At 30.4% G+C, this 16206-nt stretch overlaps 1 protein-coding gene across 1 annotated transcript; it reads left to right on the top strand.

The window, feature by feature from the left end:
- The first annotated feature begins 9624 nt into the window (after positions 1-9624).
- Positions 9625-14404, top strand: LOC123916571 (non-cyanogenic beta-glucosidase-like). The gene is made up of 13 exons (XM_045968052.1): positions 9625-9887; positions 10141-10210; positions 10446-10504; positions 10879-10954; positions 11070-11147; positions 11253-11340; positions 11559-11805; positions 11910-12028; positions 12437-12654; positions 12758-12789; positions 12915-13017; positions 13215-13323; positions 13999-14404. The coding sequence occupies exons 1-13, from the start codon at positions 9717-9719 to the stop codon at positions 14168-14170; spliced, it is 1542 nt and encodes a 513-aa protein (XP_045824008.1). The 5' UTR covers positions 9625-9716; the 3' UTR covers positions 14171-14404.
- The last annotated feature ends 1802 nt before the right edge of the window (positions 14405-16206 follow it).

Raw genomic sequence — 16206 nt, 5'->3', positions numbered from 1 at the left:
GTTTATGTAATGTTTTATGAATTGTCGGCAACTAAGTGATGGTGAAAGATACATCTATATGTGGTTGACGACAAAACAGTTCAAGTTGAGGCAATTGAAAAATTTAGATTATTGATAAAGACTAAATTGTATTTGGATTTTGATGAAACTATTTTTGCACTGTCTTTCAAACAAAAATTAAGTTCTATTTTTATTTTTAACCTATTTGGTTTTTCTTGTTTATTTGGGAATGGAAACTTAAATTATTTCAAAATTTAAAATTAGTTGGTTTTGGTTCTTTGTCAGGTTACAATAATCTCTATTCAATTTAACACAATTGCTACATTTAATTAACCAATGAGAATTAAGGTACATTTGACACAAGATATTGGGTGACATCTCCAAATGGAGAATAAAGAGACTTATGTCAAATGAAATCTCAGACTCAGGTTTTACAGAAAAGGGAAAATAAACCAATAAAGGAGATACGAGGCCAGTGAGACTTTGGATGTCTTTGAACTTATTAATATTGATATTTGTGTGTCATTCTTTCCAGCTGTTTGGAATGGTAAACAATATTCATAATGTTCAAAGACGATTTTCTATATGGCTTCATTTATCTCATTCATGAAACAAGAAAGTCATTGGACGTGTTCAATTTTTATCCAGACTGATGTTGAGAATCAACTCGACTAAAGAATCAAAAGAGTTAAGTTTAACCGTGGTAGTGAATACTATGGTAAATTTAACAATTCAGGTGAACAACGTCCAATAATTTTTATTTTTCAATTAAAACTGCAGCATATGCCCTTAATGTCCGGTTATAGCAAGACCTTATAATACAAATGAGAAGAAGGTACATGTTTTATGATCCCACAATTAAATTTCATTTTTCTATCAGGAGTTCTTTGAGGATGTCGAGTTTGCAGGGGGAGATATGGTTATGGAGGAATATATTGATATTTCCATAGGTGTTTAACTCTCCATACAAGAAATTGTTCCATATGAACAAACTCTTACACCTCAAGAACATATGTCATTCAGGAGATCCATGAGAGAAAATAGAAATACAATAGATGATTATATTGTATTTATCCAGGGACATAAGGTTAACATTGGAATGATGGATGATGATTTGATCAGATTTCATCAAGCAATGGAAAGTTCTAACTCTCAAAGGTGGATCGATACCCTAAATAAAGTGATAAATTCCATAAATGACAATGACATTTGGGATTTTCTCATTGCCATAAGGTGCGAAACTCATTGGTCTTGAGGGATTCGATAGGCGATGTGGAGAGGTAAAAAGCTCGTCTTGTCACAAAAGGATTTACATATAAAGAAGGTATTGATTATAAAGAGTCTTTCTTTTCGGTTTTTTCGAAAGACTCTTTTAGGACCATAATGACATTGGTGACACATTTAGAACTTGAGTTACATCTGGTGGATATAAAGACAATGTTTCTAAATGGTAACATTAATGAAACAATGTATATAGTGCAGCCGGAAAATTTTGTTTCAAAATATATGGTTTGCAAACTTAAGAAATCCATATATGAACTCAAGCAAGCATCTCAATTATGGTATTTCAAAATTCATCAAGTGATCATCTCATTCGGTTTTGAGGTGAATTTGGTTGATGATTGTATATATCATGAGTTGTGTGGGAGCAAATATATTTTCTTGGTTTTGTTTGTCAATGACAAGACGGTAAACCATGTGGCTAAGGGAGACAAGTTCAGTCTCAAACAGTGCCCTATGAATAACTTTAAAGAAAAGTAAATGCAGAAGATTCCTTGTGATAAGTAGTAGGGAGTCTAATGTATATTCAGTTTTGTATGCGTTCAAGTATTGCGTACAATTTTTGGGATGTTGGGCCGATATTTAAGAAATTTAAGATCAGACCATTTGAAGCAGCCAAATGGATCATACAGTATTTAAAGAGAACAAAAGAACACATGCTCATATATTGGAAGTCAGACCAGTTTGAGATCATTTGGTATATTGACTCCGATTATATTAGATGCAAAGATAACATATCATGACGCATCTGATTATAGAACTTTGTCACGGGGCTGCACACAGTGGATAAGGAGTTAAAGACCACTAAAGTTATTTGTGACAATAAATCAGTAGTTCTATTTTCAATAACAACAGGAACTCGACGAAGTCTTGTTGTTAAAGATTAAGTTCAGAGTGAACAGTTGTCTATATAGCATATCAGTACAAACTCCATGTTGCGGATCCGCTTACTAAAGTTTTCCACCCAAAAGGCTTCATGAGCATATTGCTCATATGGGTGTCAAGTCATTTTGTGATATTCAGTTCTAGTGGGAGTTTGTTATTTTTAATGCTTTTATAATATAGACACACTTCAGTTCAAGTAAGGCTTAAGAATATTTTCTGCAGAAATACAGTTTTGGTATGTTTACACTCTGACTATGGTTAAGGTTTGATCTCACTAAGGATAAGGAGGACCAGTTGAAAATCGACATATACAGACCAACTTCATGTGATTTTCATGCTACACATTTCATGATGGGTCTATGTCATTTAGTTGTGTCACTATTGGTGATCATTGATGGGTTTAGTTATGATTAATGTAACGAAAATCACCTTGGTTCTATATATTGGCATGACTAATGGACGAGATAATTTGGATATGCTTAAGGAATATAATGGCGAATTTTGAGCTCATAAAGTCTAACACATGTGTATAATTACATATGTGACCAGTGGGAGATTGTTAGAATTTTTGGGTCACAATAGTAATATTACATGTGTTAGGGTCATTATGTAATTAGCCAAAGCATCAGTGGTCTAATTAATAATTAATAATAAGTCTATGGCTAAAAGCATAAATATCATGAAAGATAATTTATTGTGTAGATACCATAAGTCAATATCTAATTTGATGAGGGGCCAAATTAGAATATTGAAAACTAAGAAATAACCCTAAGGTTATTTATAAGGGTTATGGTCCCCAACTGTAGAAATAACGTGAAAACGGCGCTCAGTCAAAAGTTCTCTCTTCATCCCCATCAGAAGAGGTTTCAGGAGCCAATAAGGAATTCTGCGGTTGGAAGATCACACATACCCGTGACCTTTGATCATCACATATGGAGAACTCAAACTCAGGTACGCTTCCGCTTATGATTATGATTATGTTTTATTTCTTAATGATTAATATGATCGGTTCTAGGGTTTATGAATCAATTGAATTCTAACAATATCTACTAGTATATTGATAAAACTCTCACTTGAATGTCTATTGATGATATATTTCATTAAAACTTTACTAGAAAAAATTCAATGGAAAAATTTCTAGTGAAGGAAAAATAGTACAATACAATATCCTTTTATGATATATTTATCTTCCTCACAATTAGACAATTATCTATGAGATGACGAAGACCAATCTTTAGTACTAGGTTCTGGAAAATTCTTCTCAGGAGTGACTTTGTAAAAAGGTATGCAGGATTGTCACACAAATGAATTTGTTGAATACTTATTTTACCATTATTCTGAGATCACGAGTGAAAAAGAATTTTGATAAAATATGTTTTGTATGTACCACTCTTTAAACTGAGCAATGCATGCGGTATTATCTTTATAAATAATTGTTGCATTCATTCTTTCGAAAGATAAACCACAATTCTTCTATATGTGTTTAATCTATGACTCGTGTAGTGCTAAAAGTTCCGCAATATTTGATGATGTTGTTGTTATGATTTGTTTGACATTAGTGCTATAACAGATAGATAAAACATGTCAGATATATGGCAAGTAAGTGACTACGCAACCCTTACTCGAGGTGCATTCTAGTTTTAAATATAGTATTAAATCTATGAACAATGTTTAAGAAGTTTTATTAGAACGATAATTGAGGAATTAAAATTTTGGGCAGTTAAATATTATAGATTTCAAGTGGAGTACAAATTAATCATAAACAATGTTATGCATCACGCAAATATAGAATGACAGCAGAATATAGGAAGGCTCATTCTAGTTTCCAATAGTCAATCTATAAACAATGTTTAAGAAGTTTACTATAGAGCGATAATTGAGGAATACAAGTACAATTTTGTGCAATTAAATAATTCGTTGATTTCACGTGTCAAAAATCAATATAATACAATTAACTATATTATCAATCAATATAATAAACTTACTAGTCAACTATCATCAACTATAAATATAAATATAATCAACTAATCATCAATATAATCAAAATAATAAAGAGTTACATATGTTTTTAGTCATTACATTTTCCCTTATAGTTAAGAATAGTCCGTAAATAGTTTTATGATGAAATTATTCTATATTTTTTCTATTAATACTTTTAATTCTCGCTGTTAAAATTTTAACCGAACATTTACTAGACACCTATATTTATTAAAAGATAAATTTAATTTAACTATAAACACAAAAAAAAAAAACAAGGAAAAAAGAAACGAAAAAGAACACATAAAAAAAAACTCAACCAGCTTCGAGTGAACCCGAAATAAGCCGTAGACTTGGATCTACTAGTTTGTAAAATACTCCACAAGCCGCTACATTAGTAGCCCCTTCATTCACCATAGACTTGGCTTAATTACAAATCAACAAGATATAAAAATTTGTGAATAAATATATTCAAAATACATGTTCACCTACTTTTTTCAAAATGTTCTTTATTATTAATAGGACCAGAGAGTATTACACATGTTCTTCTTTGAATAAATATATTCATTAAACTTGATTATTAGATAATTAATTATCTCAAAAGCTTAAGCTGTTGGAATAGATCCACATCAATGGTTTTATATTATTTTTAATACGTTCCCTCATGCAAGAGCCCACTTGGGCTTGAAGCGTGGATAATGCATAGGCCCACCTACCATATGCTTAAATTTCACTTTTTAATTAGAAAGTGAGGGGAGCGGGGATCGAACTCTAGACCACTTAGTCATATTAGCTCTGATACCATGTCAAATAACCGATTATCCAAAAAACTTAAGCTGTTAGGATAAAGTCATATCGATGATTTTATATTATTTATAACATCGATGATACTCCCAAAAATACATTGCGTCTTGAGTCAAAATAATACATAGCATCAATATATATGCAACAATTGCAATACTAATAATAATTAATATTTTTTTAATTACTAGTATAAATTAATTTGATGGCTTTTAATAATGAATTGGTCCAAGTGATAAGAGTCTTAATCCCCTTAAATATGTATTTTGTGGTTCAATTCCTGACTCATCCGTGTAAAAAAATCCGATTGGAAGAGGAGAACCAACCTTATATATATATATATATTCCATAGAATTCTTAACGAAGTAGAAACTTCATCTCAATATAAAAAAAATAAAAAAATCGACGGGGTAGGTGTACTACTACAAAGCATGCAAAATGGAAATATTTTAAAAATGTATCCATGCAAATTCAGTGATCACATAACAAAACCAGATTTACAAATCACGTGGAGGGCAAAACCAAGGACAAGGGCGCAAGAAATCCGCTTAGAAAATTGGAGTCGATCTTTACTATAAATACTAGCACATGATCCAAATTAAAGATAGTATTCTTTACTTTTCAAAAAAAAAAAATAGATAGTATTCTTTAAACAGTTTTTTTTTTTTTTTTTTTTTTGAGGTAAGTATTCTTTAAACAATTGATTAGGAAGAGCTTACACTAATTAAATTATGTTAACAAATTAATTGATCTACAATGCTTAATAAGTATCACTTAAGAAATGAATTATTCGAACAAATTGATTTTTCGGTGGAATAATAATTAATCAGATTTTATTTTTTAAACTCCAAATTATCAAAGTCTATTCTCCTAAAAATTGAAGGTTAATTATGTACAAAGTATAAACCATTTTGAAACTAATTTTATCTATAAGATGATCTCTCATTAAATACAGAAGAATCCATCCGTAAAGTTTGTACCAAATTTAAATATAGAATCATACAACAGTTTTTTTAATCCTTTGATTTCTTGAAAAAGATGCCCCTAGTAATTTAGAGTTCAATCAGCCACGAGTTTAATAAAATCTGATCAAAAATTGTTTTTATCAAAAATATAGAACTCCAATTTTAATTCCCAAATGATTTATTCTAAAGAGAATTCATTAACCACTTTAATCAATTATTTAATTTTTTTATTATAGGAAACAGTTGACTGGGCAGAGCTTACACTAATTATATTTTTATGGGTTAGTTAATCAATCCTTAGACTAATTGATTACTGTTAATAGAATAAAAAATCATACTTATAAGTGATACTCCCTTAATAATCTTTTACTTAAATCTCATCTTATTCATCACGCAGACAACAGTAGGAAATGCTTATTCAAATTTCAAATGTCAAATGTAACAGATCTATGTATACGATAGGCCAAAAAGAATCTTAATAAGGATTGTTTAACAACATTGTCTATTAAACAAAGGGCCATGCTATCTGATGGGAATTTAAATATTACTAATTGATTTTATGTGTTTGTATAGCGGAAGTTAAGGGAGATATAGACATATTTTTATCTAAAGAATCTTCTTATTCATATTTATAGCTATCTGACTTTATTATATATAGAGATAAAAAAAATTCAAAATAATATATTTCAAAGGATATTATATTATTATTTATTTATATTTATAGTTATATGACCTTATATGTAGAGATATAGATATATTTTAATATGAAGAATATTTTAAATTTTTTTATTCATTTATTTATATTTATAGTTATATGACTTTATGTACAGTGGTAAAAAAAAATAAAATAATATCTCTAAATTACAAACTAATCTTAAAAATTTCTAAATAGAAATATAAATTTGAAATCATATTGATATTTAGATCTATATTCAAAATCTTGTATTGAAAAACTAAATTTTATATTAAAAGAAAAATATTTTTTTATATTTTTAAAAAGTTATAAAATAAATTGGAATTCAAATTTGGCAAATAAGAGCATGTCATATATCTGCAGCATAGGAAATGAGTGTATTTCCATACTATTAAGTTAAGTGAAATATATACAGCATAATCTTAATTATAGGACACTCAGGTGGTGACGCGTGGGTGTGGCAACGTCAATTGAGGGCGTGAAGGAGGAGATGTTAGGGGAGTGCCAGACTTTACTTTTTCACAGGCTCGGTTTTTGGCCAAGGCAACCAGGCCTCCAGCCCAGGGCCTCAAAAAAGATGGGGCCTTAATTTTTTTTTCAAGCCCATCATTTCAAATATATGTTATGTATTTGTTCAGACAAAAAATTTCACAAAAGATGCCTTGGTCTGCTGGTGCGCGCACATGAATGGTATTTAAGACTCCAAGGTTGTGAGTTCAAGTTCCTCTTGGGACAGTTTTGTTTTTATTTTTTTTATTTAAGACTTCTATAATGAATTTACACAATTATTATTGTTTATTTTATAAATAAAAACATTCTATAACTCTGACAAAAAAAAAACTCTATAAATTATAAATAATTTGACTACTTTATTTATTTTTTTCAAGAAAATTATATTAATAAAGAATTAATTTCTAAATTTAAGTTGTAATTTTTATTAAAAACACTATCAAATTTCTTTTTTAAAAAATTGTATTTTTATTAGTCGTCCATTTTTATTATTTGTCCCGGGGCCTCCAAAATCTCGGAACCGGCCCTGCTTTTTCATATCTCCTTTCAGGATCATACTCCAGATAAATGGTAGTGGCTGTTAGACCTGGATACAGACTATACAGTCCGTTGTGCATACTAGTTATTGACGGCTCAGGATGCAATTACTTTGGATGCTACGACTGGTCTTATTTGATACTCTCGGGTTCCTTTGAAGGTCTCCATTCTCTCGTGATGTCTCTTGCGTGATAGGTTACCTACCAAAGCAAACATGGTATCTCGTGGCATTTTATCTCAGGAGACTCATTATTGTGTTTCTAAATGTGGAGTGATTGAAACGGCTCAACATGTGTTTCTATCTTGCAGCACTTTTGGTTCTCTTTTGTCTCTTGTCAGCTCGTGGATTGGCTCCCCTTTGGTGCCTGCTCAGGCTATTTCGGATCACTTTGTTCAGTTTTCTAATTCAGCTGGGGGTTCTCGTGCACGACGCTCTTTGAAGCAGCTCATATGGCTTGCTTGCGTGTGGGTTGTGTGGACTGAACGGAACCATAGATTTTTTAGAGGCTCGACAAATTTAGTACATCATATGTTGGACACGATCAAGTCTTTCTCTTATAGATGGATGGAAGCGACGAGTAGCACTTTAGCTTTGAACTGTCATATGTGGTGGTCTAGTTCTATGCTTTGTTTTTGGGTCTTGTATAGTTTTATGGTTTTATTTATTTGTATTTTGCACTCTTATGCATAAGATATAGTTTTATAATTCAATCTAATATATTCAAATTTTGTCATTGTTATCTATATAAAATTTCATTTATTAAATGGGAATCATATAAGCCACCATATGTTTGAAAGAATCTGTGATCAAAAGCACTTATGGCCATCCATGCATATGTGAATAGCTACGCACATAAACAACAAAGATGGAATATAGCAACTTGTAAGAGATTCACTATGTATGTTCACTTACTTCTTGATTCAAAGGCTAAAACTTAAGAGTATACGATTCATACTCTCCCTTCCCCAATTGTGGCCTTGCAAGAGATTCACCATGTTCACTTTCTAATCAACATATAGACTTTTATATGGTTTGATTATAGAATTTTATAAAACCAAGAAGAAAAAAAATCAATTGAAAATTTATAATTAACACACTTTTAACATTGTATGTATCACGCTAGCTTTGTTAGAAACACTTGCCCTCAACTTTCACACATCAATTCCCATTATCATGACACAATGTCATCCTTAGAAACATTCAAAGTCTAGTAATGTTAAGAAGAAATAAAGGAATGAAATTATCACTCGTTACATGACATTGTTATGTTAGGCCTTTTTCCACACTCTTAACCATTATAGGCAATATAAGAACTGAAAATTAACAACTTGAACTGAAAACCACTTGATGGGATTGGTTCTTCATTTTGCTTACTTTCTAGCTTGCATTCATGTACAAAGAAGTGAAAGAACCTAATATCAATATGCTTTACTCAGAACATGTAATATGTCGAAAATTCAAAATGGCTTATTTTCATACAACTTAATTAGATAAATTTTATTGTTTTTTTTTTTTTTAATCAGCAATAATTTTATTAAAAACAGTCGCCAAAACACAAGATGTGTTTAGGTAGACAAGGTAACAAACCACTATAAACGTGGTAACAAACTTAGATAAATTTTATTGTTGAACCTATGAATATGTAGGCATTCAAATGATTTAACATAATTTTATTAAGGCACTAATTGGGGTTAATTTGCATAAAATAAATCAGATTAGTTAAGAATAATTCGAAACATACTTGTTGAAGAAAAATAAACAAATATTTTTAAGAGAGGAACAATAAACCTTCACATGCTCCATGAATCAGGCAAGCAACTTGTCATACTCTTATTATTAAATATTTTTAAGGAATAGTTCACTAGTAAAAATTATCCGTATATTGAAATTTAGCCACGAGAGTAATTAAGAAAAGTAAAATTATGGCAACCTCATTTAATTAAATACAATAGACTACTTTTATTTTTTGGTGTTTGGTAGGTTTACATTTTGGTGATGGGTAGGTAAACACTTCCTTACTGTATAAATAGGCAGACGTACTCACACCAAATAACACAAACAAAATATGGATTTCATTGTGTCCATGTTTGGTCTCTTAGTTGTTAGCTCATTGACAATAAACTCCAAAAATACAGTTGAAGCAGTTGAAGTCTCACCTATTGAGTACATTGGTAACCTTAGAAGGAGCAATTTTTCTAATGACTTTATCTTTGGGGCGGGTTCGTCCTCTTACCAAGTATGTATAAAGTTTTCAAACACATGTTTCTAGTCATTATAACTTTTTTTTTTTTAATCAAGAGAATATGTGTAAAAAAATATTGCATGTGATATTAATAATTATTTTATAACTGTTTAAAGTGAAATATGAATTATATTTTTTGAGATTATAATGTTAAGTTCTTACTATTGAATGAACACCTCTTTAACATTATTTTATATTTTCATGTTTATACTTGACTTGAGATTTTGTTAATTACACATGTATATAGGTTGAAGGTGCAGTAAACCAAGGTGGTAAAGGACCAAGTATTTGGGATACCTACACCAATGATCATCCAGGTTTGATCCCCACCTTCAAGATAAAAATTAACATTACTAACATTTTCCGTTTCAAAAAATTAAATGACTATTCTGATAATAAAATGATGTATAAATTTGATGTATAAATCAAAATTAAACTAACATTTTAATTAAATTGGAAATTCAATAAAGTTTAACATCATTTTATCATCCTTGTTTGATTTTAAATTGTGTATATACATAATTTATATATGATATATGATTTGAAATGCAGAAAGAATAAGGGATGGAAGCAATGCAGATATCACCATTGACCAATATCACCGCTACAAGGTACTCTCACTCCATTGATTTATGTATGGTTGATAAAAGATGAGTGATCTTCGATCCCAAAACCCTGATAAAGTTACAGATTTATATTTTGATGCAACGGATGGATTTAGTTAGTAATATAAAAATTATGAAGAAATTAAGCGGTCTCAAAACCCTAAAACCAACCGCCTTTTAGCCTTTAGTTTACACATAACAGACCAGTGCATCCACTAAGCATAATATAATAATTGAACCTCGCAATGCTTAATAACCTTAGATTAGATAAATATGAATTGAAAATAATTATTAATTTTGGCAGAGTGCCAGTATTTTATTTCATTTTAATTAATTTGATTTTGTGTGTGTGAACAAATATATTAAATTTATTACTATAGGAAGATGTTGCGATTGCAAAGGATCAAAATATAGATTCGTATAGATTTTCAATCTCTTGGCCAAGAATACTCCCAAGTAAGTCAAACTTTGATCATCGACAATTTTTAACACAATGTTATCTTGTACTTGGATTCCATATATGTAATTAACAATATGAACATCACTTCTTTTGATTACTTTTTACCAATAGGGGGAAAGTTGAGCGGAGGCATAAATTATGATGGGATCGGTTATTACAACAAGCTCATCAATGAACTATTGGATAAGGGTAACATTCAAAATTCACAGTCCCAACATATTATTTATCATAATAATTTTAATAATCAAGTTGTTATTATTAAAAATTACTTAAATATTGTTGATAATACTGCAGGTATACAACCATTTGTAACTCTTTTTCACTGGGATCTTCCCCAAGTTTTAGAAGATGAGTATGGCGGTTTCTTAAGTTCCCAAATAATGTGAGTCTAACTATTATAAATTGTTTTCTTCTAATGACCTAATTTTTGGTCGCTTTTGCATTACATTTGGCTGCTATGGAATTCAGTCAATAATGCACTATAGTCACTAGTTGTTGGCGATGTAAATATCTCCATTTCTAAATATTGTTTTGCTAGCATAACAATTTAATGTGTAGAGAACTATAATTAATTTTTTTAATTTCATATCAATGTTTCAGAGATGATTTTCAAGACTATGCAAATCTTTGCTTCAAGGAATTTGGAGATAGAGTGAAATACTGGGTTACTCTGAACGAGCCATGGTTTTTTAGCAATGGTGGATATGCAATTGGAACAACACCACCAGGTCGATGTTCGGATCCAACGTGTCTGGGTGGTAATTCTGGCACAGAACCTTATATAGTGTCCCACAATCAACTTCTTGCTCATGCAAAAGCTGTACAAGTATATAAGACTAAGTATCAGGTTCGTTTTAATATTTTAACTTTATTGAAAACTGATTTTTTTTTTTAAAAAAAAAATATTATTAGAATGGAAGTAACATCGTATATGATATGTACATTGTACAGGAAAATCAAAAGGGACAAATAGGCATAACGTTGGTTACTAACTGGTTCTTGCCACTTGGAGACAATAGCATACCAGATAAAAAGGCTGCCGAAAGAGCACTTGACTTCCAATTTGGATGGTAACTAATTAATAATAAGAGCACTTGACTTTCAAAAAAAATCAAATGTTAATAATACTCCCTCCGTCCCAAAAAGAATGACCCAGTTGACCGAAACACGCATGCCAATGCATAACTTTGGCGACTAATATCTTTAATTGTATAATAGTAAAAATTATAAAAAATTGATATTTTGAAAATACTCATCGAGACGAATCTAACAACATCTTATATGTTAATATTTATTTTTATTTATTAGTAGAAAAATATGGTCAAAACAATATATATGAATAGTGCATATATTCAAAATGGGTCATTCTTTTTGGGACGGAGGGAGTAACAATTAAGGATTGTAAAAAAAAAAAAAAAAGGAGTAACAAAATATAACTAGAAAAATAATAAATTTTTAATTTGTTTGATTGATTTCAGGTTTATGGAACCCTTAACAACCGGAGATTATTCTAAAAGCATGCGACGCATAGTGAAAAGTCGATTGCCTGCATTCACTGAATTGCAATCAAGAGAAGTTAATGGTTCATTTGATTTTATTGGTTTAAACTATTACTCTTCTAGTTATATTAACCATGCTCCTCCACAAGAAAATGAGAAACCCAGTTTCACAACAGATCCTATGACCGAGACTTCATGTAGGAACACTTATCTATTCTACTTGTTATTTATTTAATTTAATATTAGGAGAAATTAAATAAATTGAATTTGATAATTTTGTCTTTATTTTCATAATTGCAGTTGAGAAAAACGGGATACCCCTAGGTCCAAGGGTAAGTGTCTTGTAACTTAAAATAATCACTGGGATAATTTTCTATTAGAATTATATTTTTCCAAAATAGAGGTGTGTTACAATTTGAGAGGGCATTATAATAATAAATATTTATAATTGTTTCAGGCTGCTTCAGTTTGGATATACATTTATCCAAAGGGACTTCGTGATCTTTTGTTACACATTAAGGATAAATATGACAATCCTGTAATTTACATCCATGAAAATGGTAAATATAGAAATAATAACCGATCAATTTTCTTGAATCTTGTCTTATTCACTTGAACAATTCCTTTTTGAAAAATAAAAATTAATTGAACAATTTATATTGAACAATCATATATTATAAAATAGTTTAAATGTAATTTTTCTTAATTTGTGTGGTACTTTTATATTCATATACTATATCCCTTATTTATTGTATAGGTATGAATGAATTCAATGATCCAACACTTTCGGTTGAAGAATCTCTTCTAGATACTTACAGAATTGATTACTTGTATCGTCATTTCTACTACATTCATTCTGCAATTAAGTAAGTTATTGCTATTATCCCAAAACATTATCCTTTTGATTGTATTATTGCAATTTTAGCTTATTTTTTAGTCTAGTATTCTAGTTTCCACACACACACACCATAAGTGTGGATAAATGGGAATTCCGAAGCTCAAGTTCTGAATCCTCCAATAATTTCCCCAATAACTACCAACTGATGAGGTATCATAAATACGTTATTTTTTATGTACAAACATTGATTCTAAATCCTTTTATACAATATTCTAAACTGTATATATCATATAACTTAAAGCTATATATCTTGTTTTTCTTCCGTAGATTCGTTTAGTGGCTAAATTTCACTTTTAAAGTGAATAAGTAAAGTGTTCGAATTTCGACTACTAAATATAAAATACGATATTTCTACCAACTAAATTATGATCACCAGTAGACTAAAACTACAACTAAAACTTAATATCCATGGGTTGAGTTTGATGTTTGATGAAACCATAATCCAAACTCCAGTATACGATCTTATTGTTTTAAATATCCATTACATTTACATTTTCATCTAGTAATTTTTTGTTTATAAAGTAACAAGATTATTACAATTTTTTTTAGTAAAGGATTATTACTACTATATGCTACGGTTTATGAATTTTGATTATTATTTTTTAATTATTTACTTGACTTTTTCGATATAAAAAAATTGCAGGAGCGGCGCGAATGTAAAGGGATATTTCTCATGGTCACTTTTCGACTCTTTTGAATGGTTTAATGGCTATACTGTTCGTTTTGGATTTAACTTTGTAGATTACAAAGATGGATTGAAAAGGCACCCTAAGCTTTCTGCCCAATGGTACAAGAACTTTCTCAAAAGAGACTAGCATTATTAATCCTACATCGTTTAATGCTGGTGTGGTGCACATCCTAAGTAATTGTGGTTAATCTTAATTAACAGCTGTCACTATTCATTATGAAGTGATTAGGTTGTTATATTTCTATTACATGCATTGTAGTAATAAGTGCCTTATTTCACCAGAAAGCTATGATCCCTTTATGTATTAGTTTGATTTGAGAATAATTTGAACTAAAACTCTTCTCCTTTTTTTATTCAACAATTAGAATATGTGAATGTCAATGATCAACATTGGTTAATGTTGTGAATTCGTCTTAAAATCACACCAATGAATAACTTGATGTGTGGAGCAATAAAACGGCAACCAAATAATTAAGCGGAATAAGCAATAATAATAATAACCGATAAAAGAGATAAAGGAGAAGAAAGAACACAATATTTGTTTACCCAGTTCGGTCCAATAATGACCTAGTCTGGGGGAGAGAGCAGCCCCTCCGTTCCACTATATCAAAGAGTAACGCTACAAAGAAATTCCCAATTGGGTTACAAGAATTAATCCTAATTCTACCCAAAACCCGAATCTCTTCCCGTGGCCAAGAGACTCAATTTGATAAGTGTTTTCCAAGGTGTAATCAATCCCCTTTGCTCAACCCTAGAGTTATACCAAGAGACAACCCCTCTTGTTTCTCTCTAAAACCCTAGCCTTGTGTCGGCGGCAAATCCTAATTGAAAACCCTACATTGTTGCTCCTTTTCTCTCTCTCTCTCTCTCTCAATTTTTCTATGAATAAAGCACTCCCTATTTATAGAAAAATATATGCCAAAAAATAGTAACAAATCTGTTTTAAAATAAAACAAATCCAAGTCAGAGTATCTTCCAAGAAAATATATTTTTTCCCAAAAAATCTTTAAAACATCAAAGATGCAAAAAGATTCAACAAAGATTTTTCTGACTTCTTGTAACTGAGATTTCAAGGCATATCCAACAGATAAAATTTTTGTTGTTATTTCAACAAGACTGAATAGTATAGGTTCAATAGGTGATTTATATTTGGCCAAGATATTTAATTGTTAATTTATTAAAATTAGTAATATAATTAAAAAAAAAGTGTTTATAAATGATCCATTCACCCATTGAAAAAAAAAGTCTTAGATATTTTGGCCAAATACATTGGAGGTCCTTCAAATTTTCGTTTGTAATATATATGTTGTTTGAGTTTTTTAGATAAGATATCTTACCAAAAAGTCTTAGATTTATTTTTTAAAGTAATAGATGGGTTGTAAAATGCAGCATCCTGAACATATATTAATATGATCTTACCAAAAAACATATATTTTTTTTGGAAAAGCAAAGGAAATATTAAATTAAAAAAAAAATAAGCACAAGAAGAGCTATGAAACAATACAAGCAAGTCTATCACAATGAAGACTAAAAGAAGCAGATCAAAGGTAGAATTATTAAGCTAAACTAGCCTATTGAAGCACCTAAACAAACAGCCTATGACCACAAATCTCAGTACCATCACAACATGACAGAAATTCAAGAGATACACCATAATCAGAATTAGCTAAGATACGCCAAATGAATGTATGCCTACCAAGACCAATACATGTCTGATACTAATATGGAAAAATAAAGCGCTCAATACGACTTGAATTTCTTTCGTAGAGCCCACAAAAAATCAGCGAACACCTCAAGGAACAGCAAAACAATGTTAAAATAATGCGACTCGGGATCTCGCGTCATGTCACTTACGCGCTTAGGCAACAGAAAAACTGAATGTTTCTGACCCAAGACAAACCGGACGATGACCTTATGAAATGCAACCGAGATGCATATTTTAGCAGAGCAGCTTCCAGCAAACGTCTTTTGATGCCAATACAATACCTGCATAATAACCAAAACAACAGCAAAAAACCAAAAAATAGCAGGGAGCACAAAAATGATAATTTCAATCCACCGAAACAAGACAATATCGTCAGTTTACTCTAAGGCCTGCTAACGGATTCATCCGCCATAGGCTTAAAATGTTGTTGAACCCTTTAGACCGAGCTCTAAAAAACA

The sequence above is a fragment of the Trifolium pratense genome, linkage group LG3 (genome assembly GCF_020283565.1).
Source record: "Trifolium pratense cultivar HEN17-A07 linkage group LG3, ARS_RC_1.1, whole genome shotgun sequence".
Classification (NCBI taxonomy): domain Eukaryota; kingdom Viridiplantae; phylum Streptophyta; class Magnoliopsida; order Fabales; family Fabaceae; genus Trifolium; species Trifolium pratense.
Note: the sequence above shows the minus strand (reverse complement) of the source record. Positions and strands in the feature narration are given on the sequence as shown.